Source organism: Arvicola amphibius, chromosome 11 (assembly GCF_903992535.2).
Source record: "Arvicola amphibius chromosome 11, mArvAmp1.2, whole genome shotgun sequence".
Lineage (NCBI taxonomy): Eukaryota > Metazoa > Chordata > Mammalia > Rodentia > Cricetidae > Arvicola > Arvicola amphibius.
This window is the reverse complement of record NC_052057.2, coordinates 111,529,877-111,557,508: the sequence shown is the minus strand read 5'-3', so window position 1 is coordinate 111,557,508 and position 27,632 is coordinate 111,529,877. Positions and strand designations below refer to the sequence as shown.

Below are 27,632 nucleotides of genomic sequence, written 5' to 3'. Positions count from 1 at the left end.
AAGGTGCCTTTGTTTTGCTCATTTACTATTTGTATCTAGAAATCTCTCCCAGGTTTTCTGTAAACAAGAAAGGTGGGGTTTACATTCTCTGGTAGAAACTTATAACTTCTGAAATAATTGAAAAAAAATGTATTTTTTTCCATTGCAGAAAAGTTTGAGATGAAATGATTTTGTCATTATAAGTTCTGTTAATATAATTTTGCTTGTGTTTGTCTTTTGTGACAAGGACTCATTCTGTAGCACAGGTTGACCTGTAATGAAATATATAGTCCAGGCTAGTTTAGACTTGTAGAAATCCTCTTGCTTCAGCCTTCCAAGTGCTGGGCTTTTGGGCATGAGCCGTCATGTTTAGCTTCTGCTAACGTGGGATGTTAAACTTTATCTGTGCATATTATATGTCACCACTATCTAGGTAGAAATAAAATCCCTTTTCTTTATATTTGACTGTTTATCAAACTACTCACTTCATTGTATTTTTGTATTTGAATGCTGTAAATTTCTTTGTAGTGTTCCAGCTCATGTATTATTTAAGTTAAAACACTAAGCGTAATAATATCAAATTTTAGGTTTTATGGATTTTTATGACATCTGTTGACATCTATGATTTTTTTTACATTTTTTTAATTTGTTCATTATGAAGGCTAGAGCTTAAATTTTCTTTTTGTTCCTCAACTTTTTAAAGACATATCTCTCATGGAAATATTTAGACAAGAGCTTAGAGCAGAGGTTTTTACTAGCTGTGGAAAAATGGAAGGGTTTATGATTTCTAAGAGTTGATTTTCATTTATTTCAAGTTACAGATTTAAACACAGTTTCTATGACATGCAGCTATTGAACTAAGTTTTAAAAATCTGTGTTATCTTTAACAAATGTTGACGAGATTTTTTTTCAAGACAGGATTTTTCTGTGTATCCCTGGCTGTCCTGCGTCTTGCTCTGTAGACCAGGCTAGCTTCTACATTCTGAGTGCTGTGATTAAAGGCAGGCACCACCTTGCCCAGTTCTCATTAGATATTTTATAAGACAACCAAAGACTGAGTTCCTGCTTAGTTGTAGTTGTGTGCTGAGTGGATCCCTGCTTTCAGCCATGGCAGTGCACGTGCAGGTGTTCTCTTTGTGGTATTGTTCTCACCAGGAGGGAAGAAACCAAGTATTAAAGTAAAGGTTTACAGTGTGCTGAAATTGCTCCAGTATAAGCCTATCTTCCTTTGTTTTTTATTTTTTCATATTTGTATAATTATGTAGAGCTTCATTTTGTTTGTAGAGCTTCTGTCCAAGATACAGAAATGGCAAGGTGAACTATTTATTTATCAAACTGTATCAAAGGTACAGTTACTTTGTTAACTAATTTCTCTAAATGTGTTATGTCATCCTGAATTGTGTAGATTTTATATGGTATACAACAATCACCTTAGTTAACAACAGACATGAGGATAGGCTTTTGAAAGGAGTCAGGAGACTGGGTGCTCTAAAGCTAACAAACTGTAGTAAAAAGGCAGACTTTTTCTATAGGAATGCATGTGCCTGATCTCATGACTTAGAATGCCTTTCAGTCTAACACTGTGCACTTTTCCTGTTAGAGTTCTCAGTATGTGCAGTGTGTTGCTGGCTGTCTGCAGCTGATGCTCCGGGTCAATGAGTACCGTTTTGCCTGGGTGGAAGCAGATGGGGTGAACTGGTGAGTGAGTGTCCTGTCCTTTTATTGTAGAATGACATTTAAAAATATTTCTCCTTGACATTTTTAAATTAATATTTATTAAATATTAAACTAAATTTATTTATTAAATGATTAGTTTAATCATTTAAAAGCATTTTATTATTTTCATGTTTCCTTAAGAGTGGACATAATTAACCTTCTTAGAAATCACTATCTATAAAACTAAACTTCTCTTGCTTGGCCCATGTTTTATAAGAGGTTAAGACCTCTTAAGAACCTAATGCTGGTCTTCTTGTCAGAATGGGAGCAGAGTCTGTCTCTGACTCTTGCTGGCTTTTGGGGCCCTACTTCTCAAACTTGGTTGCCTTGTCCAGCAAGGCAAGGTGCTTAGTCACAACTCAATATGCCATGTTTTGTTGATATCCATGGGAGGCTTGCCCTTTCCTGAACAGAAATGGAGGAGGAGTGGATTGGGGGATGGAGACAAAGGGGCATTGGGGGGGACGGGACTGGGAAGAGAGGAGGAAGGGGAAACTGCGACCAGGATATAAAGTAAAAACAAATCTAAAAACCCTAATGCTGACACAACAAACTCTGGCACTGAGAGTATAAGACAATTATAAAAGTATTTTGTGGCAAATGCAGGTAGAAATCAATAAGGAAAATAAAATCTCCAAAGAATGAAGATTCTTTGTCACCATCAGACAGCCTGTTAATTTCATACTAAATGAGGGTCTAAGTGCATTTAAAACAGATACTCCTCAGCTAGGAGAAGAGAAGTGTTTCTCCTGTAAAATTTACGTGGGATGCTCAGCACCCACAGCCAAGTTTGGTAAGTGAGGATTTAAAGTGAGAGCTGACTGAACGGCGCCATCAGACTCTTACTCTGAGCCTCAGCAGACGGCACGCAGTTTCTTAGAGCTACTTTCACAAATGACTGGGTCTCCATTGATTAGCTGAATAAACTAGAATACTTATTCCTGTACTAATTCACAAAATTTTAATCTATTGAGCTGGCATGGTGCCATATACTGATTTCAGCATTCAGTAGGCAGAGGCAGGCAGATCTCTGAATTCAAGACCAGCCACAGATACAGGAAGACCCTGTTTCAGTTTATTTTCTTCCTCCTTATTTTTGTTTAGTCCCTTTTCTTCTGGGAAGAACAGAGGTGGTGAAGAACTTCAAGGAAATAGTGTTTTCTAGACTCAGTAGGGCAGTTGTACTATTACCTCACAGCAATTGTGACAGCGTGCACAAAGACCTGTGTCATCTCTGGACAAATATAATCTCCGTATGGAGTGGGGATGTGGGTGTGAAGTCTCATCACTAACTGAGGCACTATTGGTATTTGATAGCTAGTGGGAGAGATAGTCAGTTTTCTTCAATGGTGTGCCCCCTGGTAGATTGACCACTTTTGAGGGCAGTCCCTACTCCCAAGAATTGTTGGGCAAAGCAAAGCAAATTGGACTTGATGTTCTTTTTTTAGGAAACTTAAATTTAGGTGGATAGGGAGCTGAGAGTGAATCTGGATATGATCAACGTCTCATTGTTTGGGTTTCTCAAGGAATTAATAAAATATTATTTGCAATTTTGTCACATTTAAACTTTATTTATATTTATTGTGTGTGTGTACATGTGCATCACAGAACATGTACAAAGATCAGAGGATAACTTATGGAAGTTGGTTCTTTCCTTTGGGGTTTGAACTCGGGGACTTGGGAACCAGTGTTTTATGTGATGAGCCCCATCTTCCTGGCCCTAGATTCTTGCTGAATTATATTACCTAGAAATCTTTCATGGTGACTGTCGACTGGGTGAGGATACTGTGTTTCCCTTTTTTTCCTTAGATCAATTTTATTTGTTTAATTTATCATAGTGGGGGGAGGGAGGGTGTTTCTCTTTAGGGCAGAACATTCTGTAACTCTTATTACCTTTATTTTGGCCAATTAAAGGTCTCTGTGTTAATTCCTATATATTGCAAATAGATGCTTCTCAGATGAGGGTTGAGTTGCATTAATCTGTATTTAACAATAAACCATTAGGAGTGCTTTAATAATATAATACTGTGTCCATTTTGCAGAATAATAGTAGGTTTTCTCCTAGTACCTATGTCTTGTCTCGTCTCATGTTGGGGCTAAGTATGGATTTCATTTTGTGGGGTGGGATTTAAATAAGTCCAATTGTTCACTTTCATAGCATTCATACCACCATGGCACCAGTGGGCATATCTTGCAAGGCCAGCAGTTGCTGTAGCTTTTAGTGTTCACAGCTGGGTATGGTTGATGATTCTCTGGTAGCCTACAGAGCACATTTCAGCACTATGAAAACTAGCCAATATGGAGAAAGCTTCCAGGTTTATACCAGCTTGATGTTACTATGTTGTATGATTAGGTATGTGGTATCTTCATCAGTAGGATCTTACTATCAAGTTTTGGAGGATCACCAACAGTATCAACAATATCCTGTAATGTTTGAGAGTTCATGGGACCTCACTGGCTTACAACTCCAAACAAAGAAACCCATTCTTACACTGGGTTTTTATTTGTTAGCCTTTTGTATGTGCTAGGGACATTGTTGCCCTATTATAGGGTAACTCCATTTTTAAACTCTTTATGTTTTTGAGTTTGGGAAAATTAAGTTATGATGAAAACATCTATATTCTTATAATTTTCAGAGTGTGCTTACTAGTCAGTTCCATCATTATTAGAGAATAAGATAGTATTGCTCTCTTTGCTTTCTTCTGTTCGCTAGTTGAAATGACTTTTCTGTTAGTTGCTATTGTGGATGGAAAGGTTAAAAGAGTCTCAGTTCTCAGGTAAGGCCATACTGTGTTGGGGGATTCATTAGAGTGATATTGGTACTCATAGCTAAGATTTATTACAGGGATTGCTAAAGATACGCAACTGGACCGTGAAGCACAAGGACATGGCTGAGTTTTGAGGAATCCATGTGTATCTTTCTCATATATTCCCTCTTCCATGAGATCACTTCCTCAGCAGTGAACATTGTGTTTCTGTTCCTAAGAGTTTCTCTAGAAGTTAGCTATATAGGCACTCTGTGCTGATAACATGTTTCTTAGTTACTTTTATTGCTGTGATAAAACTCTTCCATGATCAAAGAAAGGGTTTTGTTGGAAGGAGGGGCTGCTTGTTCATCCCAGCTACCCAGAACCAAAATAACCACACAGAAACTATATTAATTAAAACATTGCTTGGCCCATTAGCTCTAGCTTCTTATTGGATAACTCATATTAATTTAACCCATTTCTATTAATCTGTATATCACCACGTGGCAGTGGCTTACCGGCAGAGATTCAGCATGTCTGACTCTGGCAGCTCCATGGCTTCTCACTCCACCTTCCTTCTCCGACATTCAGTCCAGTTTTCTCTGCCTACTTAAGTTCTGCCCTATCAACAGGCTAAGGCAGTTTCTTTATTCATTAATGGTAATCACAGCACACAGAGGGGATTCCCATATCACCGGATTTATTTGGGGCTTACAATTCTAGAGGGTTGAGTCCATCACTGTTAAAGGTAGGGAACATAACAGCAGGCATGGCTTTGTAGCAACAGTTGGAAACATATATCTGGAACAGCAAGCAGGATGCAGAGAATACACTTGACAATGGATGTCAAGAGACTTCTAAAATCTTAAAACTGTCCCAAGTGGTAGACCTTCTGCAAGAGGGCCACACCACTTCTTTGCAAACAGTCACTAACTGAGAACCAAGTGTTCAAATGTAGGAGACCTACTGAGGAGGGTTCCTTCAAAGGATAACAGCACAGGAAGCATTCCAGACTTCTAACAGCGAAGTGTTTACCTAAACCAAAATGCTGAGGGTTGAGTCACTTATAAACAATGGAAATTTGTTTCTCACAGTTTTGGGGACTGAGAAGTTTAAGACTGGGAGATTGGATGTATGTATGGTGAGCTGTAACCTTGGAAAACAGATGGGCAGAAGGTCTCTCTTACTCTCTTTTATTTGGTACTTATGAAGTCTTTCCCTGTGTGGCCTAATTTCCCCAAAACTCCATGTCACCACACTGTCAATTTGGGGCTTATGATTTTAACTTAGGAATTTTGGAGGGAAAACAGACTTTGAAACCATAGTTGTGGTTGCCTAGCATAGACTATATAATTGGTACAAACTGGATTGGTACTATGAGCTATCTTTATCTAAGACTAGCAGTTTTATGGGTCTGATGTTTTCTGTGCAGAAACCCAAAGGTAGATGTCATTCCATCTTTTACCCTCCTAAAAGATGCTTCAGTATTTGGGGCAGTATAATTAGGAAGGGTAATGATTTCAGGGTAATGATTTCATTATATCTTCCTAAGGAATTTCATATGACTGCAGCTTTTTGTATAATGGCAAATTATAATTAATAAAATATTAATATAATTAGTGAAATATTTAATAAGGTGAAATACCACAGGATACTCTAATCCCATAATGTTATAGGTATATAACAGGTGTAGTTAGCCCATATGGTTATTGAAAGATACAATAAATTTTATTTTACTAAGCCAAAAGCAGATACCTTTTACCCAAATCAGGGAACCTATAAGTGTGAATTAACATTACAAAATAGCAATCTGGCTACAGATGATATATATGTATATGTATTTAATTCCAAAAAATAAAATACTCATTGTTTTAGATCCTCTTGGCATATATGGGTAGATCAAATCTTGATATTGTCATTACTACTATTAAACAACTTTGAAGGACAATTGACAGTGTTAAGTATCTCAGAAAGGAAACAAACTTTTTATTTTTATTTTATTTTTTTCATTTAAATACTGCCTGGCCCATTAGTTTCAGCCTCTTATTCACATCTTGATTAACCCATATCTAATAATCTGTGTAGCACCACGAAGTGGTGCCTTACTGGGAAGATTCTAGTGTACATCCATCTTGGGCTGGAGCTTCATCAGGCCTGACTCAGAGAGCAGAGGCATGGCGATTTATTAACTTCCCTTCCCAGCATTCTGTTCTGCCTACTCCACCCACCTAAGAGCCGGCCTATCAAATGAGCCAGGCAGTTTCTTTATTAACCAATGAAATCAACTCAAACAGAAGACTCTCCCACATCACTTATCATCCACCCACCGCTTAGCATGTGTGGCATAGAGCTACCACCTGGGTCTCGGCTGAGTGAAGAGCCTTAACCTCCAGTACATCACCCATCTAGCCAAACCATCACTTCAGATTAACCCACAACTGCAATTGCTGGTTAATGACTCTAACAATGTTTTCATTAGCATCTTAAAATCCTCTGCCTTTCCTTCTCAAACCTTTTAATTTTAATTTTTCTATTGCAATCAAAGTTTCTGTTTCTTTTTGTTGCTTTCAAATCATAACTAGGAAGGATGTAAGGAGGAAGAATTTCAAGTGTTCCCTATTTGAAGAACTGGTCACTGATTGCTAAAAACTACTCTACATTTTAATCAGCTTATTGAGCTGTTTGGTTATAAACCTATTGTATATATATATATATATATATATATATATATATATATATATATATATATATATATATATGCTACAGTATTTTCCAAATATTTATATAGGAGAACTATCTTTTTCATTGTGTTGTATATTTATTGATTATACCTGCTGTCTACTAACTTTAAGCTCTTGCCAGCTTCTCTGAAGGAGCCATCATTGTTGATGCCTGCCTCCTTGGAAACTTTTGAACTTTGGTTTCAGCAGCTGTGTTCTTTCCCTATGCTCCCCACAACTCCTGTGGTGTCAAAAATTTTTTAGAGGCTAATTGGTTAAAGAATTAACTAGATACATTTTTGCTAACTTTTTTTTCCCCCCTGAAACTAAAGCAAAGGATGATATCATCTCTAGATCTGGGGTTAGGATCATAGAAATTCACATGCTTGGAGGACTGAGTAAAGCTGAAATTTAGACCTCTGAGGAGGAAGTTGTCCTCCGATGTTGGTGTATGATTTCTGAGAAAGGACTTTATGTCGGGCCTCTTGGTGGGGGGGGCACGCACTGATGGCTGGTGATGGTTTCTCTGAGGTGTTTTCTTTTAGACCCGGAACAACTGTAACTGAGTTGGCTGTTGCCATGGGAAAGACGTATTAATTACCCTATGAGGAAGGATTTGACTGGGTGGTGCTCACAGCAAGTACCTTTTGTCTGCCCTTATAGTCAGCCTCTACTTCCCATACCGGACCTAGTCTAACCCAGCTGGTGTCTAGGGCATCAGCAAAGCAAAGTATAGAAGGCTTGCTTTAGTTACTGCAAGAGAGCAAAGGAATCAAGCATTAGAATGTTGATACTATAAAAACACATAATTCGTAGCAGTTGGATACTGATAGCATTGAATAAAAGCAAGTTTTTTTCTAACAGCCTAATCTGAAAAGAAACATGCACAGAATATTAGGCATAGTCCAGTAAACACAAAAAATGTAGAGCTGAGACAGATGTATACCTGAATAACTTTTAGATTAACAGAAAGTTCAAAGTACAGATGTCTTCCTCTTCTTACCATTTTTCCATGTTAATATCTTGGGTTAGTATGATGCACTTTTTCAAATTGATGAACAGTATTGGTGTTTGCTAAAAGCTGTAGCTTACACTCTAGGACAGTTTGGTGGACATTCTGTGGATTCTGTGCCTCCTTAGTTCCACTGTTCTTAGTTGTCTTATCTGTAGTTTCTCCAGTTGTTGGATGGAGATATTCCCCAGGGATATATACTTAGATTCTTTTTTCTCTTACACATTCTCTCCTTCAGTACAATGAGAATACTACCTTCACTTCAAGGGAATATTCTCAGTTTCCCAGTTTTCTAGAAGCTTCTAACATTTTTCTGATTCCCAAATTCTGTGATGTATTTATTCCACAGGCTGTATTTCTTTCCTCAAAGTCACCGCGTCGTTCATTTTTCTGGGTTTCTCACCTATTTAAAAAGTCTCCCCTTGGTTGTGTGAACTGAAAGTCTTCCTAAAAAATTGACCTGAAAGGTGGACATTCACTTTGTCAGCACACCCTGTTGATTTTGCCTGCAGCCCTCTCTCTTCAGACCCTGGTTCCCTTTCTCACTGTTTCCTTGCAGAGGTGCTCCTGCTTCCCAAGGTCCCATGCCTTCCAGAGAGGATGATGGTCCTAGTGAGTTGTGGTCTGGCTGTGAGTTAGCTGAGGGCTGTGGCTGCTAGAGAGGAAGCTGAAGACAGTTCAGAGACTTGCTCCTTCAGTGTAAGCATATTTCATTTTTTTGATGTGCTGGAATGAAATATTTTATCCCTCCACCTCTGTTCTTTTTCAGCATAATGGGCGTTTTGAGTAACAAGTGTGGCTTTCAACTCCAATATCAAATGATTTTTTCAATATGGCTCCTGGCATTCAGTCCTCAGATGTGTGAACACCTTCGCCGGTACAATATCATTCCTGTTCTATCAGACATCCTTCAAGAATCTGTCAAAGAGAAAGTAACAAGAATCATTCTTGCAGCATTCCGTGTAAGTCCTCAGAGGGAGATTGTTATTGTTGTTGGCGTGTGTATGTGTGCAGCATTTTTTACTGTGATCGTCTTTGAAAGGTGAGAATAAGGCATGTAACTGAACGGAATGTATGACGTGGAGAAGAAGTGTACTTTGGTTATATTCAGATGGAGGAATTCCCTTTCTGTTGCAGTGCCTGCTGCAGGACTTTTTAAGGAGTTTTTTCTCAGGTCCTGTATTTTAGTCTGGAGGTGTGTTTGGGATCCTGCGTCTCCTGACTAGGAGCATACTTCTGAGTCAACTGTAAAGACTTCCAATATATAAACATTACAATTACGTTGTCAGGATATTATAATTTTGTCAGTTATAAAAATGAGCTTAAAGATGAGGAAGCTTGAGGAAAGAGTCACTTTGTTATATCACAAAGTAATGTTAAGTGTTTCCTCAAAGCCATTGTCAACATTCTGTGAATCCATTGTCTGGTCATTTTGTTGGTTGCCTTAGGACTCAGATGAGTTTCTGGGAGATGTCTACCCAAGTGATATTCCCGAACATGTTTCATGTGCTGCTTATTACTCTGTGACAGGTATCCTTCTCGGGGATTCCATTTGTTAACTGGTGGTCTCCAGAGCCCTATTATAAGTGGCTCTTGTTACTGGTAATATATGAGGATCTTGGTATTTGAATTGGTCTTTGCTTTGCAAATGAAATGTTGAAGACAGACATTCCCAGGAAGCATCTGATTTGCAAATCCAGTTTGCTTCAGAATCTGCTTTGAACCATTTGCTTTTGTGTTTACTTAAAATAAACAGCAAGAAGTTATAAACAAAACAAAGTATACAGTTGTGTTTTGAAATTTTAAGTAGTGTTATCAGATTTGTCAAAGAATAGTCACTAATATCTTTTAGACATTTCTAGACATGTAGATATAATATGTAAATAGGTTTATGATTTTGGTTTAAACTTACAGATATAGATGACATTATAGGGTTCTACAGCTTTATTCTTTTAAAAATAAAAAGATTAAGTATAATTATGCACATATGTGAGAAGGGTTGAACGTGTCTGGGTGCCCTGAGAGGCCAGAAGTGGGCATTGGATTCCCTGGGGCTACAGTTACAGGCTGTCAACTGTCGAGTATTATTTATCGGAACTGGACTCCAGTCTTCTAGAAGAGCAGCAAGTGTTCTTAACCTCCGAGCCTTCTCTGCAGCGCCTACAATTTTAATCCTAACAGTATGGATTATGTGTGCTTTAATTTCTTTTGCTGTAGATCTTCAGTATTCCTTTAGTCATGTTATGGTACACTGGGTTACTGTATTAACCATTGCCCTATCAGTGGGGGCATGAGGTATTTGCAGTTTATTTTATATGTCCTTGAATAATAATTGTTGAACCAAAGGCATACACTTTCTTTTAAAAACATTCTTATAGTTAATGCCAAATAATCTTTCAAAAATGTGCCAGCTGACATTTTCCTCTGCTGTGTACTGAGTCTGTTATTCTTTTGTCTTCTCACACTTACCATCTCCACTCTTGTTTTCTATGGAGTCTACCATGAAGAGTGAGTCCAGTGCTTTCATAATAAAGTGAGACATCTTTTTTGTTTATTTTCTTTTGTTAGTTATTTGAGAATTACATACAAGTGTTTTGATCATATTTACCTTCATTAAAATCTTCCCTTCCCAGCTTGGCGGTGGTGACGCACGCCTTTAATGCCACTCGGGAGGCAGAGGCAGGCAGATCTCTGAGTTCGAGGCCAGCCTGGTCTACAAGAGCTAGTTCCAGGACAGGCTCTAGAAACTACAGGGAAACCCTGTCTTGAAAAACCAAAAAAAAAAAAAAAAAAAAACTTCCCTTCCCAACTAATTTTGTGTCCTTTTTTGAGGGTTTCTTTCCAATTTGTGTTAACCAAATATTCTTAGATGTATGGCTTTCCACTGGAGCATGGTCAACTTATCAGGAGCTACACTGTTGAGGAAATTGGTCCCTTCTCTCCCCAGCCTTGTATTAACATTAGTAAGAATAGAGTGGTGTTGTGATTTGTAAGAAGTGGCACAACTACTTTACTAATATAAAATGTAAACATGCTCTTTAAGCCGGGTGATTTTGGCTTACATGTATAATCACAGAATGTCAGAAGCAGAGGCAGGAGCAGCAGAAGTTTAAGGTCAATTTGACTCTAGTGAATTTGTGGCTAGCCTAGTGTGATAGCTATTCCTAGTTGTCAATTTGACTCCATCTGGAATTAATTAAAACCCTTGGCTGGGGCTGGAGAAATGGCTCAGAGGTTAGGAGCGTTGCCTGCTCTTCCAAAGGTCCTGAGTTCAATTCCCAGCAACCACATAGTGGCTCACAACCATCTGTAATGGGGTCTGGTGCCCTCTTCTGGCCTGCAGGCACACACACACACAGAATATTGTATACATAGTAAATTAAAAACAAAACAACAAAACCTTGGCTAGGTATGCCTGCGGAAATTTTATGATTAAATCCTTTGAAGTGGGAAGATCCACCTTTAATAATCTGGGCTACACCTTCTTTTGGCAGCCTGTCTATAGGACAACAAAGAAGGAAGCTTTTGTTCTTTACCTGCTTGCCCTTGTTCTTACTGGCATGTTCATTCCTTCACTGGCATTAGAGCGTACTTCAGGATTCTTGCATATATTGAAGGCCAGCTGAGACTTCCAGACCGATGGACTGAACAAGTACTGGACTCTTGGCCTTTCTGTTGGTGATAGTCACTGGTCTCCTTTGTATATTCATTCTGTCCCTCTAGAGAGCTCTGATTCATATGCCATGTCTGTGATCCCAGCACATAATAGGCAGAGATAGGAGAATTCTGAGATACATTCCAACTCCCTATTTCAAACAAAACAAAATTGTACTTACTATATTTATAGTTTTACTTTTACCCTTAATGCATGTAATTTATTATAATTTTGGGTGTTTATTATTTTTGCATATCAGATTATTTAAAATAAACCCATACCATTGAAATAAATATTATTTTTTGGCTTTCTCTGCTAAATGTGGGTTAATGCAGTAATTTCTGTGAATAAACTGAGGGCCAAACCTGAAAGCAATGTTTTTAGACATCCATGTTCTCAGGTCTGACTCTGGTGGATCCATACATGAGGATATGGTAAAGCCATCTGATTTATATCATCAAATAGTTGGAAAATGTAAACTCATCCTCAAATTACCTTCAGAACTTTTAACCGAAGAGGTAGTCTGATCATGATCTAGTCATGTTTTCTCCCATGTCTTTAAACTCAGAAGGAATTGTTTGTACTGATTGCCCAGGGAAGCTTGCCAAACTGTTATAGACTAAACAAGTGTACCCATTGCCAGTCATCGTTTCTTTCTTCTGTTTAATTGAGTGAATTTTAGTTTTGAAAATGGCAATTCCAGTTATTCATAGTAGGTGCTGAACTTATAATTGCATTTTTAATTTTCAGTTTTTAAAGTTAGCATGTTTGAAGACAGTGACTAAAACAGATGCTGTCAGCTTTGCTGTCTAGAGTTTTTCCATCTCTTCTGTTATCCCACTTTGGATTTACTTAGACAAGAGCCTGCATTTTATGTTAGATTATAAAGCAAATTCTATTTTTTAATGATTTTCATCAGGAAAGCATAACAAAAATTACCAAATTTAAATAAAAATTCTCAAGTCTATCCCCTTCCCCCCTTTTACCCCCAGAAACTCTCCCAGTGTCGCTCTCATGAAATTTTTGGCTTGCTTATTAGGGCAGTGGGTGTGAAAGAGGTCAAGGAAAGACTTAAGGCATTTTCATTTTGAGATGCGTCCTTTGATTAGTGCTTCTGAAAGTGGTCTGCCTCCACGCCAGCAGTGGATGTTTATAGAAAGCAAAATGAGTGTGGAGAGCATCAGGAACTTGACAGATATTCTGTCTATTGAATTTTATAATACATATTATTGATAGTTTTAGAGTTGACTGTGCATGTGGACCTCTTTTGTTAGTTCTGAATCTCTTATGTACAGAGCATGTTGGGACAGAAGAGAGATTCTGGTGGATTGTGTCTGTAGGTTAGAAATGAATTGGGTGGGATGAAATTAGGTGACATGAGGATACAGGCTGGTATATGGCATGTGCTTCCTGTTTCAAGCTTGGAATATGGAGAGGTAGATCTTGCGGAATAGACATTGGGTATGGTATGGTATCCTGTGGCTTACGGGATAGGCAGGGAGGATCCTGGCTGAAGCCTAGAGCTCCTTTGCTATGCAGGCTAGGGAGGAGGAATGAGAAATCTGACTACTGAGTGTGATGGTTGGAGGCAATGCTGAAGGGATCTGTGGGTGGGTACAAGTAGGGTGCAGCCTGGTGGAAGCCTACTGGTTGCTGTGGTACAGGCTGGGGACATGAGACTAGCCTGGTACACAGGTTGTTAGACTTGGGTAGATCTAGCTGGTTGAAGAAAAGGCAGGTTTGGGGAGGTCAAAGGGGACTGACTAGAGTCGACCTGGAAGAGGACATGGGAACTCAGGGGTAGTGGATACAGTGACTAATCTGACTTCTTGCATTTCTTAAAAGTTCTACTATGTCACGAAAATGCTGTAGGCTAGCAGCTAAACTTTTATAATACTGACCTTTGGAAGACGTTTCAAATTTAAACGAGAGGTATTTCATACTCAGAAATTGGCTTCTGATTAGAATTCAGGAAAGAAAGATTCTAGATAGTCACCTCTAAAAAGTATTGGTTAAATGGGAAACAGAAGGAAGATGTAAAGAGGTGTGGATGTCTGCAAACATCATATACTTTATCAATGTCTCTGTCCCAACCCAGAATTTCTTAGAAAAATCAACTGAAAGAGAAACTCGCCAAGAATATGCTCTGGCTATGATTCAGTGCAAAGTCCTGAAACAGTTGGAGAATTTGGAACAGCAGAAGTATGATGATGAAGATATCAGTGAAGACATCAAATTTCTTTTGGAAAAACTTGGTGAGAGTGTCCAGGACCTTAGGTGTGTTATCATCATAATTATCATCATTATTTGAAATAGGGTCTCGTGTATCCCTGGCTGTCCTGGAACTCACTGTGTATTCCAGACTGGCCTCAAACCCACAGATCTTCCCACCTCTGCTGAGATTAAAGGTGTGTATCACCATGCCTGCCATCACTATTCTTTTAAAAATTGCTACATATTGAATCTGTTGAGATTTGTTTGACCTTGGAAAGAAGGGATATCCTGCCTTAGTCTCCTGAATAGCTGGATCTATAGATGTGCACAGTGGGTTATATAACTTTTAAAGTAAATTTAAATTGATTGTAAAGTATTAAAATCATATTTTTCTACAATATCCTGTGCTTTCTACTGAAACATTCTACATCATTAACCATAAGTTCGAACATTTGGTTGTCCTTATTTGGAGAGATTCCCACCATTTTCTTTACATAATACTAGCTGGGTGGTGAGTATAGCTGGCTTATATCCATTTTTATTATTATGTTTGGGATGAATATGAAAAATGCTAGTTTACTTATACTCACTTGCCTATATTAAGTAAGTATTCAAACAGGCATACTGGTCAACTTACCTGCTATATTCTGATAATGTCAACATTAATGGTTATATCTTTTAAAGCTGTATTTGAAAGTAAGTTCAAGCATGTATTGATACTGTCTGTTTAGTTGTTCTGTTAGTTATTTTTCACATTCTGTTAATCACTGAATTAAAGTGTTAATCCGACCAAATGAGATTAAAGACCATTACCCCAAATTCTTTGGTCAAATGAAGCAAGCTTTGTTTTCTGTCAGACTCAGTTATTTCCCTAAAGCAGGATTTGAAAAATTAGCTCTGAACATAGGAAAAAGTGTGGCTTATATAACACAGCAACAAAAACAGAACAAACAAATCAACCAAGAAGGCTAGGGGGTTTTCAAGGGCTGGGGGATTTTGGTTACATAGGAACTTGTCTGGACATTTCAGAATTATTTGGCATAAAATCTTATCAGGGTGTGTTCAAGGTGTGAATCAAACTCCGTGGGGTGGGGAACATGTCAACTTCTAGAAAGAGTAAAGTATGGTCAGCCTGAATCTTGGAGCAAACAGAAAGGAATTTCTTCTGACCTTTCTGTTAAGATGTAGTCAGGCTGGCCCATCAGCGCCTGTGATAAAGTGATCAAGTTCCCTGAGGGGAGAAAGGTTTATGTTTATGTTCCATAGTGTGTGCGTTCTATTCTGGGGTGGGGGGCATGGTGGCAGGAGTTGTACAGCTGTCATATTGCACCTGCCGTCAGGAAATAGGGAGGATGAGTGCTTGTGCTCAGGTTGCTTTCTTACACAATCCAGGGTCCCAGCCTAGAGATTAGAGACATTGAAAATGGGCAAGTCTTTGTGCCTTGTCGTCATTGCTTCTTGTTAACCCGACTGTAGCAACTTAAGGGAGAAAGTATTTATGTCAGCGTCCAGCTCTCAAGGAATGTAGTCTATAATGAGAAAGACATGGTAACGGAGGTGTGGTGGCAGCATTAGGAATCTGGCTGCTTATATTGCATCTGCCCTCAGAAAGCAGAGAGGGAACAGAAACTAAATGTGAAAAGTCACAGGACCCACTTCCCACAAGACACGCCACCTCCTAAACATTCCACAATCATCTTCAAACAGCACTGTCATCTAGGGACCAAGTTTTAAAAGATGAGCCTCCCTGGACCATTTCACATTCAAACCACAGACTTCAATTAACCCAATCAAGATAAGCCCCACAGTTGTGCCCAGAGGTATGTTTCAGTTTATTTTCAATCTCAAATTGACAGATCAATTCACAGTAACTAAAACCACATTTAAAACAACCAGATTATTGTACATATATTATTGACTTTTTAATTCTAATATATTGAGTTTGTTACTGTATACAGATTTTTGCTCTTAATTTTGAAAGAGATTATTTCAACAGATCATGTCTATATTATTAGTAGTCATACTTAAAATTTATATGGATACACATGATTTTTGTTTTTGTGATATAGTAGATACAGTAGGTTATGTTATGTTATTTTAATAGTCTCTGCTTTTTACTTATGTTCACAGTAATATATCTCCTGACCTGGAAATTACACTCCTTTGACTATCATAGTAGAGATTATCATTTTTCCCATGAATACATAGTCATATATTTATTGGGATTAAAGATTTTGGGAACAAAAACGATTTTAATATTTCACACTTCAATTTTGGCATTGTAGGATCTTAGTTCTTATGATTTGTTAGAGATTAAACTGTTTAAATTTACAGTAGTGGTTAATCATAGAGGGCAGTCACTCTTTTTGGTTGTTATTTTAGTCCTTTTTTTTTTTTGAGACAGTCTCACTATGAAGTCTTTGTTGTCCTAGAATTGGATATGTAGATCAGGTTGGCCTTGAACTAAAAGAAATCTGTCTCCTGCTTTCCAAGTATTAGGATTAGAGGTGTGTGTCATCAAGACTGGCTTTGAAATTAAGTCATATTTTAATTTGCTTAATTTTGGGGTACCTCTCAGATTCTTGTAACTGGAATTTATTCTTATGATTTTATAGCTCATTTGATGAATACAGTTCAGAGCTTAAATCTGGAAGGTTGGAATGGAGTCCGGTACACAAGTCTGAGAAGTTCTGGAGAGAAAATGCTGTGAGGCTGAATGAGAAGAACTATGAACTCTTGAAGTAAGTGGGATCACATGCTGTGCTCTTTAGTTATTCAGGTCCTCATCAACATTTGGCTTTGTTATTCTCTAAGAATTAGGAGTTCTGTGGTTTTAGTTTATGTTTTCTTGCTGAATTATGTGTTGAATGCCTTTAGGCTTTTGATCAGCTAGGTGTCATCTTCTCTTGGAGAAATACATGCTCAATTTGATGAGTTTTTTAATTTTATAGGAATTTGATATTTTGAACATGATTGTTTGCTATGTATACATTTAGAATATTCTCATTTTGTTTCATTCCATTTTACTCTTTATCTGTGTCCTTGATAAACACAAGCTTTTAACTTTAAGAGACTCGATCTACTAATATTTCTATATATGGCTAGTGGTTCTCTATGTGTTGGTTAAGATTTTGCCTATCAAGGGCACAGAATATCCTTGTATTTTTTATTTTGACCTTTTTCTGTGGTACTGAGATTGAACCTAGGCCTAGACTTAATGGGCAAGTGCCGTACTCACTGTATTCCATCTTTTCCCTTAAGATTTTATCTTTCTTTTCTTCATTTTTCTTTCACTCACTCTTCCCCCACTTTTCTTTTTGATGTGGAGACTCACTTTGTAGCCCAGGCTTGACCTGGAACTCCTGGCACTCTTCCAGACTCAGCCCGGCCCCTACATGCTGTTATTACAGGTGTGTATTAGTGATCTTTGCCTGCCTGTCCTTCCTTTCTGTTTTGGAAGAGCCTTACTAAATAGTGTTTCCAAGTCAGTTGTGGCAATTAATAGATCTCAAGTATGTAACAGTTTCAACATTGAAATAATCTATTAAATGCTATTTACGCTATGAAGCTATCTTCTTATTCTGTTTATAGAGGCTTTGTTGTTTAACCTTATATTTAGGTCTCTAGTCTTATCAGGAGTTGAATTGTGGTTGTGAAGCAGGAGTCAAAATTCACTCTTTCCCCCTTTATATGACATCTAAATTGAAAATAGTACTTCCTAGGTTGGGGATGTGGCTCTATAGATAAGAGTGATGCTTGCTGCACAATCATCGGGATCCCTAGCTGTTGTGGGAGGTCGCTTTTTTCGTTCCTGGCTGCTCAGCCCCTAAATAATTACTCAGAAACTATATTATTTAAATCACTGTTTGACCAATCACATAAGCATATTGCTAGCTAGCTCTTACGTATAGAATTAACCCATTTCCATTATTTTATATTTTACCACGAGGCTTGTGACCTACCCACAAGCTTCCGGGTGGTGCTCTCATTTTTTTCCTTTGGTGGCTTCATGGTGTCTCTTTGACTTGGCCTTCTTTGTCCCAGTATTCAGTTTAGTTTTCCCTGCCTAGCTCTACCCTTCCCTATCACAGGCCAAGGTAGATTCTTTATTCATTAACCAATAAAAGCAACACATATACAGAAGGACCTCCCACACCACCTAGCACTTACATAAAAAGCTGGGTGTGGTCTCATGGGCCTGTAACTTCAGTGTGGTATGATTAGGGTAGGAGGGTGGGCAGAGACAAGAGGCTCCCCAGGACTTCCACCAGCTAACCTAACAGAGAAACTGGCAAGTTTTACCTTCTTTGAGAGACTGAGTGATAAAGACACCCATGTTCTTCTCTAGCCTCTGTGCATGTTGCACACAAAATTAAAAAAACAAAAATAGTATTTCCCTTTGGGTTCTGCAGCTCTGTCCTTGTCATGATAAGATGACTAAATGTGTACACCTTTCTTTTATAGTGAGATATTTATATATCACATACTTAATCTATAAACCTTGTGTGATTGCAGCAAGGAGGGTCGCTCGTGAGTTACTGGGGGGGGGGTGGTGTTATCCCGAGACTTGAGTGAGAGTCTCCCCAAAGCGGGGGTCTTTCAGAGGCAGACAGCAGATAATAATTTGATTAATTTTAAACATGTGTTATGAAACAATTACTTTTGAGTCTCATTTAATCATAAATGGGTTGTGAAGAATGTATTTATATCAGTATGAAAGCAGTTGTAATAGATCCTCATTCTTTTTTTTTCTTGGTGATTTTGGAATCTCAATTTCAGGTATTCCAGTAGATAGAACGTGTAAATTACTACTTAATGATCCTCTGGTTGACAGTGTCCTCATTTTTGCTTCCTGTCATTTAGAGATTTCAGGGAGTTGACAGGTTGAGATGGTGGCAGAAGAAGAGCTGTGGTGAGACTTGCAGTTTCAGTATTAGGAAATGTCAGACAAATGCCATCTAGAAACGAAACAGTATTTATAGGTTTGGACATGTTTGGGCTATTTATTTTTAAACAGGCTGGCGTACAGTTCTTGGATTCCTAATCTTGGCTTCTTCCTCCAAGTGCTAGGATTATAGGGTTGGCACCACACCTAGTGTAGAGTCATACAAAATTTTAGCAAACTTAAGAGTTTTATTACAAGTAAGCATTTATTTTAGTTTATATAACATAAGCAGAGATAGTGTAATCACAATTTCCTAGTAAACATTTTTAGAAGGCTTTTATTTTGTGAACAAGTGGTTTATATGTGATCAAAAAGCTAAATGGTTTTAATTGTTTTCTATTAGATATTTTATTTTTTAAAATATTTATTCATTTTATTTGTATGTTTATGTGCCTGATTGTATGCTTGTGTAACCATGTGCATACAGGAACCTGTGGAGGTTAGGTATCAGATGAAACTAGAGTTACTTGTGAGTTATTGTGTGGGTGGGTGCTGGGAAACAAACCCCAGTCCTCTTTTTTAAAAAAAGTTATTTTATTTTATTTTTTTTTTGAGATTGTAATATGAGTACATATCTCTACTCCCTCCTCCAAATCCTCCCATATACTCCTTCAAATTCATGGCTTCTTTTAAACCAATTGTTAATGCATGCATATAAGTATATAGGTATATATATTCCTAAGTATAATCTGTTCAGTCTTTATAATGTTACTTGCATGTTTGTTTTCAGGGCTGACTGGCATTGAACAACCAATTGGTGTGCTCTTCCCTGGGGAGGATCATCTCTCCCATCTAGTCTTTTCTTGAGTCCTCCTTTAAATGACACCTGAGCATATTTTAAAAAAAATGAGACTTTAAAAATCTCTGTCTCTTGTCTGTCTCTGTCTCTCTCTCTCTCTCTCTCTCTCTCTCTCTCTCTCTCTCTCTCTCTCTCTCTCTCTCTCTGTGTGTGTGTGTCTGTGTGTGTCTGTGTGTGTGTGTCTTAGGTTCTATTACTGTGATAAAGATGTTGACCTAGAACATGTTGGGGAGAAAACTGATTTTCCCTTTGCCAGGAGGTAACAGTTGCAGATAGCGTCTTGGTTAGGGGTGGAACTCCTCGTCTGCACTCACCTCTCATTGCTGGTACCTTACCTGTCCTGTACCTGTGCAGGTCTTCACTCACTACGGTCTTTCAGTCCGGCTGTGTGGAGGACACAGTTTCCTTGTAGTTATATCACCTGTTTCTTTCCATCTCTTCTTCCTCATAGATTCCTGAGTCTTGAGGGGAGGGGTTTGCTAAAGAGATCCCACTTAGGACTGAATGCTCCAAAGTCTCTCAGTCTCTGCACACTGACCAGTTGTGGGTCTCTGTATTAATTTCTGTCTACCGCTACAAGAAACTTCTCTGATGTGAGTTGAGCAAGGCACTGATTTATGAGTATAGCAGTATGTTATTAGGAATGATTTTATTGCCATGCTCCCTTAGCAGAGTTAATAATAGTAGTAGGTTTTCCCCTAGGCCTGTGACCTATCTAATCTCATGTTATGTTTGGTGACTTGTATGTAAATGGTATTGCTTATAAGCTGTGGGTAGCCTGCGTACACATAAAGGTTTGAAAAGTGCTAATATAGACATTATGGTGAAATCCTAGAATCTGCTTTGAGTGAGATATCAGTTATACCTGTGTTATATTGTACTCTGTAGAAAAATACACGGCTTGATATTTCTGGATTAAATTTTATTTCAGAATCTTGACAAAACTTTTGGAGGTATCAGATGATCCACAAGTCTTAGCTGTTGCTGCTCATGATGTTGGAGAATATGTTCGGCATTATCCTCGGGGCAAACGGTAAAAAAGAAAGACAAACCTATGTTTCCTTTTGGCTTGTTGAAGCAATCCAGAGTTCTTTTCCAAGTTAGAGTAATTCGGTAGAGAAACTAATGAAGTAAACAAACTCAGTTAAAACTGAGCTCTATAAAAATATAAATAAACTTGTAGTACTACTTCTATGTGATTGTCAGTGGAGACTATTAGAAATTTCTCATTAAGTTTCCTTTGTTTGCAAATGTTAATTCTATAGTCATTTTATGAACCTTGTTTTTCCCTACCACTCATAATTATAGAAATGAATTAGAGGTTGTTACTGACTAGTTATAAAACATAAAAAATACAGAGTCTGTAAGGAAAAGTTATAAATGTATATAATTTGAATTTCAAAATGTTGAGATGTGGTTATACAATTAAATGTACTTAGACACATTGACAACAAAACAATGGATATGTTTATTTGACAAAGTAGTCTGAAAGCTTTCAGTACCTTGTTAGGCACACAGTAGACTAGTACGCTCCCTGAACAGAACAGAAGCAGAAGCAGAAGCATGCAATGCCCCCTGGTATAGAATGTCAGCAGAAAGTTCTCTTGCTTTCTATTTGCATTCAGCCCTCAGAGCAATCACTTCCTTATGTCAGATGCAGCTTCTGCATCTTTTCTCTCTTGTCCTCATTGTTTTCCTAGCAAATAATCTTTTAAAATGTAGAATAATGTCTCATATTCTATCCATTTCACTGCAATCTTAGAAAATTGCTTTGCTATCTCACATTTGATTATGACATTTGGATAATAGGCTTAATTTATTAAGGTAATCACAACTGCTAAGATAAGGCATCTCATAAAATGACAGGAGTCATTACCAAAGATAATGCTTTCTCATGTATTTAATACTCATAAAAGACAAGCAGTGGGCATTTTCTGCTGGCTCAGTGTAAAGAATCCCAGAAAAGACCTTGAAATTTTAAGAGTCCCAATTGAGAAATAAACAAAAGGAAGGAGAGAGGGAGGAAATCAGTCTAATGTCCCAACCCTTCAAACAGCCTTCACTGTTTCAGGTACCAACATGGAGTGTGCTATTTACTCCTGTTTTATAGTTGATATTTTCTTTAAGATTTTTCCATCTTATTGAAAATTATTTTTTCACAAAATATACCTGATAGCAGTTTCCTGTGGCTGCATTTCTTCCAGTTCTTCCTCACTTTTCCTCCCATCTGGATCCACTCCCTTTCTTTCATTAGGAAGCTTTCTAAAGGATAATAATAAACTAATATAAGATAAAGTAGAAGCTAACTTGTTGGAATTGGACAGCACAAGCAAACAGAAGGAAGAAAGCCCAAGAGAAGGCACAGGAACGAGACTCACTCATTGGCACACTAAGGAATCTCATAAAAACACTACACTGAAGCCATCATATGTACACAAAGGACCTCGTGCAGACCCATGCAGGCCCTGTGCATGCTTCCTTGTGAGTTCATATGATCTTTGATCATGTTGATTTAGAGGTCCTCTTTTCTTGGCATCCTCGGTATGTTGTATGTTTGTTATTTTCAGAGCTGCTTTTGTGATTAAAGATACACTTTTAAATCAGTAGCCTGTTATGTGAATTTATATAGAAAGCATAGCAGGCAGTTGTTGCTCCTAAATTGCAAATTTAATAATCGTCATTGGGCTGTGGGGTTTAGTGGCAGAGCATGTGCCTAGCAGAGCCCTGGGTTCTGACTCTAGCTCCAAGCCTACAAAACTACATCAAGAAATTAAAATCATAGGTTATATTTACGCTTCCGACAGTTTCAGTACTAGGAGCCCTTCAACCACACAGCAGTGACTGCTGCATGCAACTAGTCCTCCACTCAATGACCCAGGGAGTATTGTCCATTCAGTAGTTGGAGCATCCTTTCAGGCTCCTTACAAGAGTAGTGTAAGCCAGGCAGAGGTGGTTCACACCTTTAATTCCAGCACTTGGAACGCAGAGGTAGGCAGAGCTCTGTGAGTTCGAGGCCAGCCTGGTCTATAAAGTGAGTTCCAGGACAGCCTGAAACCCTTTCTCAGGAAACAAACAAACGCAACAAAAATAAGTGGTTAGTGTAACTTCAAAACCTAAATGCCAGCAAGGGGCTTTTAATTTTTTCTTAAAGCAATCCATTATCAAAAGTCACCTTCTTAAAGTTGAAGCAATCACCTAAGAGAACACAGGTTTTGTCTCTACACTGTAGTTGTCCTAAATGTCAGCAACACCCTTTCCAGAATTCTTTTTTCTAACATAATATTTTTATTGATTGAGAATTTCAAATACAATGCACCCCAAACACACTCTCTTCCCCTTCCTACGAGGTTTACCCTTTCACTCTTGTACCCCCCCCCCAAAAAAAAAATTAAGAAAAAAATACCAAGTACAATTTGTTTTTCCCATATACTCATCGGAGCATGGCCAGACTCCCAGTGGCAAGCTCCTTATAGATAACTGAGTCTTTTCTTGTCCCCTTGCCAGGACATCAGCTGTTTAGAGCTTCACTTCAGCTTCCGTATCAAAAATTTTTAGGGCTGTCTTCTAGACTGTTTGGGGGGTAGAGGGGGATGTTGTTACAGAAACCTTTAGTACCACTGCAGCAGACGCTTCCTTGTCCATGACAGCAGGTGGCAGCACAGACCATAACATGGCCTCCAGTGTGCGCATGGACATGTCTGTCTCCATGGCCGCCCCATGGAAGATGGACCCCAGCATAGGTTCCTGGTGGCATCACGGACAAGAGACCTCTTTAAGGCCTCCAGTTGCAGCATAGACCTCAGATATCAGTATAGATCATAGACATCAATATGGCCTCTGGTGGCAGCAGAGACCACAATACAGACATCAATGTGGTTCCCTGTGACAACTCTGATCATGGACATTAACATGGCCTCTGGCAGCCGCACAGGAACACTGGCATCAATATGCCTCAGGTGGGAGCACAGACCATGGATATCCACATGACCTCCAGCAAGAACAAAACCACAGACATTAGCACAGTCCCTGGACCAGGGACACTAATTTGACTTCAGATATTAACATGGCCTCCTGCAGGAACACAAACCACAGGCATCATCCTGGACCCTTGTGATAGCACAGTCCACAGATAACGACATGGCCTCTGGTAGGACCATGGACCGTGAATAACATGTCCCCTGGCAGGAAAATGGAGACCATGGACATCACCATGGCCTTCATTGGCAGCATGGATCATGAACTCTAACATGGCCTCCAGCATGCAGCACCAGCCATGGATAGCAACATGGTCCATGGGCATCAATACAGCCTGCAGCAGACCAGCGACATTAACGTGGTCCTGGCGGCAGCATGGACCGTAAACATTTTTCAAGAGACCCAATCCAGAGAAAGCATTCTCCGTCTCAGACATCCTGCCATTGCTCAGAGGCAGAGCAACTAGAAATACTTGTGGACATATAAGATTATTTTTAAAAATCTGGTAAACCACTCTACAGTGCCTGGAAACTGAAACACTATGAGCAAGTCTTTAGTATATATCCTCATTCTAGAAGAGCGGTGACCTGGTTCTGTTCCTTATGGGAAGTAGACTATAAACTTCTGAAGATGGGTAGTTAGTTGATGAGGAAGCGTGTTCACTAGGGAGCAGGGCATAATCGATATGAGAGTATTAGCCAGAGAACTCGTGCTTGCCCTCTTGAAAACAGTCTTATGTCAGGTAAACATCAGGTAAACGGTTCTTCATGCAAAGCTTAGCATAGCACATGCAAAATAAATTATTTCTGTGGTGGCACACATTTTTTATACAGCAAACACAATTTCTATCCTCAATTATAGTTTTGGCCATTACAGATGCTCATTGTAGAAAACATGACAACTGCAGAGTCGAAAAGCAGCAGCACCTTTAGCACCATAGACACAGACAGTGACTTCCTCACAGGCTCTACATGCTTTGGAAACCGGGCATGTCATAGCTCATGCTTTATCACGTTCTTTTCCTTTTTTTTTTTTAAAATGACATTTGTTTGGATTCTGAGTTTTCATTGTTGTGAAAACAGAATAAACCACTGTGCATTTTGATTACTTTCTGCCATCCTCTGAAATAGACACAAGGAGATAAGATGTGAGAATATTTATGAGGTTTTAAAAGCATTATTACGATACAGACTAATTTATACTGCCAACCAGTAGTATGTGAGAATATCATTTTCATATCCTTTTCTGCAGCCAGCAGCAAGAAGTGTCACTTGTAGACCAGGTTGGCTTCCAACTCACAGACATCTGCCTGCCTCTGTCTCACAAGTGCTGATATTAAAGGTGTGCAGCGCCACCACTCAGCTTTGTTTCTGCATTGATCTTGTGTAGCTCAGGGTAGCCTTGATCTCACAGAGTTCCATCTGCGTCTGTCTCCCAAATCATGCGATTAAAGGTGTATGCCACCATTACCTGACTTCTAGTGGCTTTAGTTTTGCCTATGGTCTTCAGAAAAGATTTATTTATTAAAACATAAATAAAATTTCACTATAGTCACTATTTATTTTTAATCTATGTAGGAAGGAAAATATGGCATTTGTTGTCTTTAACTTATAATTTGGTTGTTTAATATAGTTTAGCAATACCTGCTGTTACATTGAAAATAAACATTGTTAAAGCTTTCTATTTACATTATGTCAAACATTACAATTGCTATATTATGATAACTTAATGTTAAATTACTCTCTCTACTTTTTATCATCCATCAGTCAGTGATAGTGAAAGCTGTTGGGTACTCTCTTGAGTGTTGGCTTTGTCCTGGGCAGTGTTCTGAGCATTGTTCCATGGAGCCCTTCCCTGAAACCTGCATGAAACCTTCAATTACTTTTGTGTTTGAAAATAAAAACTTTCTAGTTAGATACTTGTTAAAATCTTTAAAGTAATTTTTTAAATGTAATGATGCGTTTCCTAATTGTAAAAGAAACAGACTAATCCTCAAAAGTGTATTTATTGTGAGGATTATAGAAGATAAAATCAGGGAGCTGGAGAGATGGCTCAGCGGTTAAGAGCACTGCCTGTTCTTCCAAAGGTCCTGAGTTCAATTCCCAGCAACCACATGGTGGCTCACAACCATCTGTAATGAGATCTGGTGCCCTCTTCTGGCCTGCAGGCATACATGCAGACAGAATACTGAGGATACTGTATACATAAATAAATAAATAAATCTTTTTTAAAAAAGATAAAATCAGTAGTTAGTGCAGTGCCCTATATAAAAGAAATGCCCGTGTTAGTATTATGCTCATCAGTTACATTACACGTGTAAATGGCAGCTTTCTGAAGTATATGCTTCATGGATTCCAAACCAGTGAATTTGCTTCCTTGCTAAAATTACATGATTTTAGAGCTCATGTAGATAATTGTGGCATTTCTTCAGTCATTCATGAACATGGTTAGTCAAGGAAACATTTGCAGCTGAGGTGGACCATGGCTGATTTCTGCCTTCCTGTGCTCGCTCTTCTGCTACAGAGAAGTGTTGTTACATGGTCTGTTTGCTGCCACGCTTGCACCTGTGTCTCCTTTTTTTTTGTTTTTGAATTTTGCTGTTTAAAATGGCTCGCTAGTAGGGTGCTGAAGTGCTGTGTAGGATTCCAAGTATAAGGGGCTATGACACGTGGAGAAAATGCATGTGTCAGGTAAGCTGTTTTCAGGCTAGACTAATTGTACTTACTGTTGATTGTTGTAGAATATTATTTTAAGTGTTACTTTTGTATATCCTCGAACATTTGTTTAATGATGCAAACATTTGATTAAATAAAATTCACCTGTGGTCCAGAGGCTGCGTCAGCAACTAGCTGACAGGAAGTTGTAGGGAGGAGCCAGGTGGAGAAGGGCTTATAAGGAGGGGCGAGAAAAGGCACGAGGACTTCTTGGAAGATGCGAGGAGGTGAGCTAGGTGAGCTGCTTGCTATTCAGCCTCTCTGGGAAGCAGGATTCTACCTCATACTTTGAATTTTGAGTTCCTTAGTGGGACAGAGATTTAGATAAGTTCTCTTAGTAGTTTTGAAAGAGTCAGTGCCTGAGGGAACAGAGCTTCCTCAGACTGCAGCTCTTGTTGCTTAGCCACTGCTGGTAGTGGTGAAATTGCAGTTGCTGACTAGGACAGCCGTAGTTTAAAAGGCAGCAACCATTAAAAAAGAGGACAACAGCTGATCGTGAGCTCAGGTCCCAGAGTACCTTTAATAAAGAGTGGAGTCACTGAACTGGTTTAAATGGGAAAAATGATACTCAGGGTTTAGCAAAGATTGCTTTGATGGCAGGGAAGAGAGTGGATTGAGCAGGAACAGCCCCTACCATTATTGGCCAGGCAGCAGGTCTTACTGTATTAAAGGACATGGACTTGTATGTTTGGATCATCTCAGTGACTCTGTAATGGATTTACGCTTGTTCTCCATATTTGGCAATTTCTGTAAATGACCTGCTGAATGTGATCTGTCTGGCTAATAGTGGAACTGAGCTGGCATATCAGTGCCTGACATATTATTGTAGGCACTGAGGTTTAAGGTTTTGGTGTACTTCGACCCTTCCGTTCCTGACTGGTCCAAGAAGCCTGTGAGTTTGTCTTAAAGCACCAAATGCCTATGCATTAGGATGTCATGTGACATGGATAAGTTACAGGCACTGATAGATGAAGAATGGTAGGGAAATCCATACTCCTGGACTGGAGTTAAGAGAGTGCACAGCTCTGTTTGTAATGGTATTGTTGTCGAGAGCAGATTCCTGAAGCAAATGGCCGCTTTAATGTAGTGTATGTGTCTGTATTAAGTGGACTTTAGGTTGTTGGGGATATAGTGTTAGGGAAAGCAGTGCGATTGT

General features: G+C 38.7%; 1 protein-coding gene across 2 annotated transcripts in view; it reads left to right on the top strand.

The window, feature by feature from the left end:
- Nucleotides 1-27,632, top strand: part of Atp6v1h (ATPase H+ transporting V1 subunit H) — a 71,262-nt gene that overhangs the window by 23,276 nt on the left and 20,354 nt on the right. For both annotated transcript variants that reach the window (XM_038347333.2, XM_038347332.2), the window contains 5 exons: nt 1,580-1,677; nt 8,944-9,136; nt 13,928-14,106; nt 16,659-16,784; nt 20,719-20,820. In XM_038347333.2, coding sequence (XP_038203261.1) covers nt 1,580-1,677; nt 8,944-9,136; nt 13,928-14,106; nt 16,659-16,784; nt 20,719-20,820 — 698 coding nt within the window. The remainder of the gene's footprint in view (nt 1-1,579; nt 1,678-8,943; nt 9,137-13,927; nt 14,107-16,658; nt 16,785-20,718; nt 20,821-27,632) is intronic.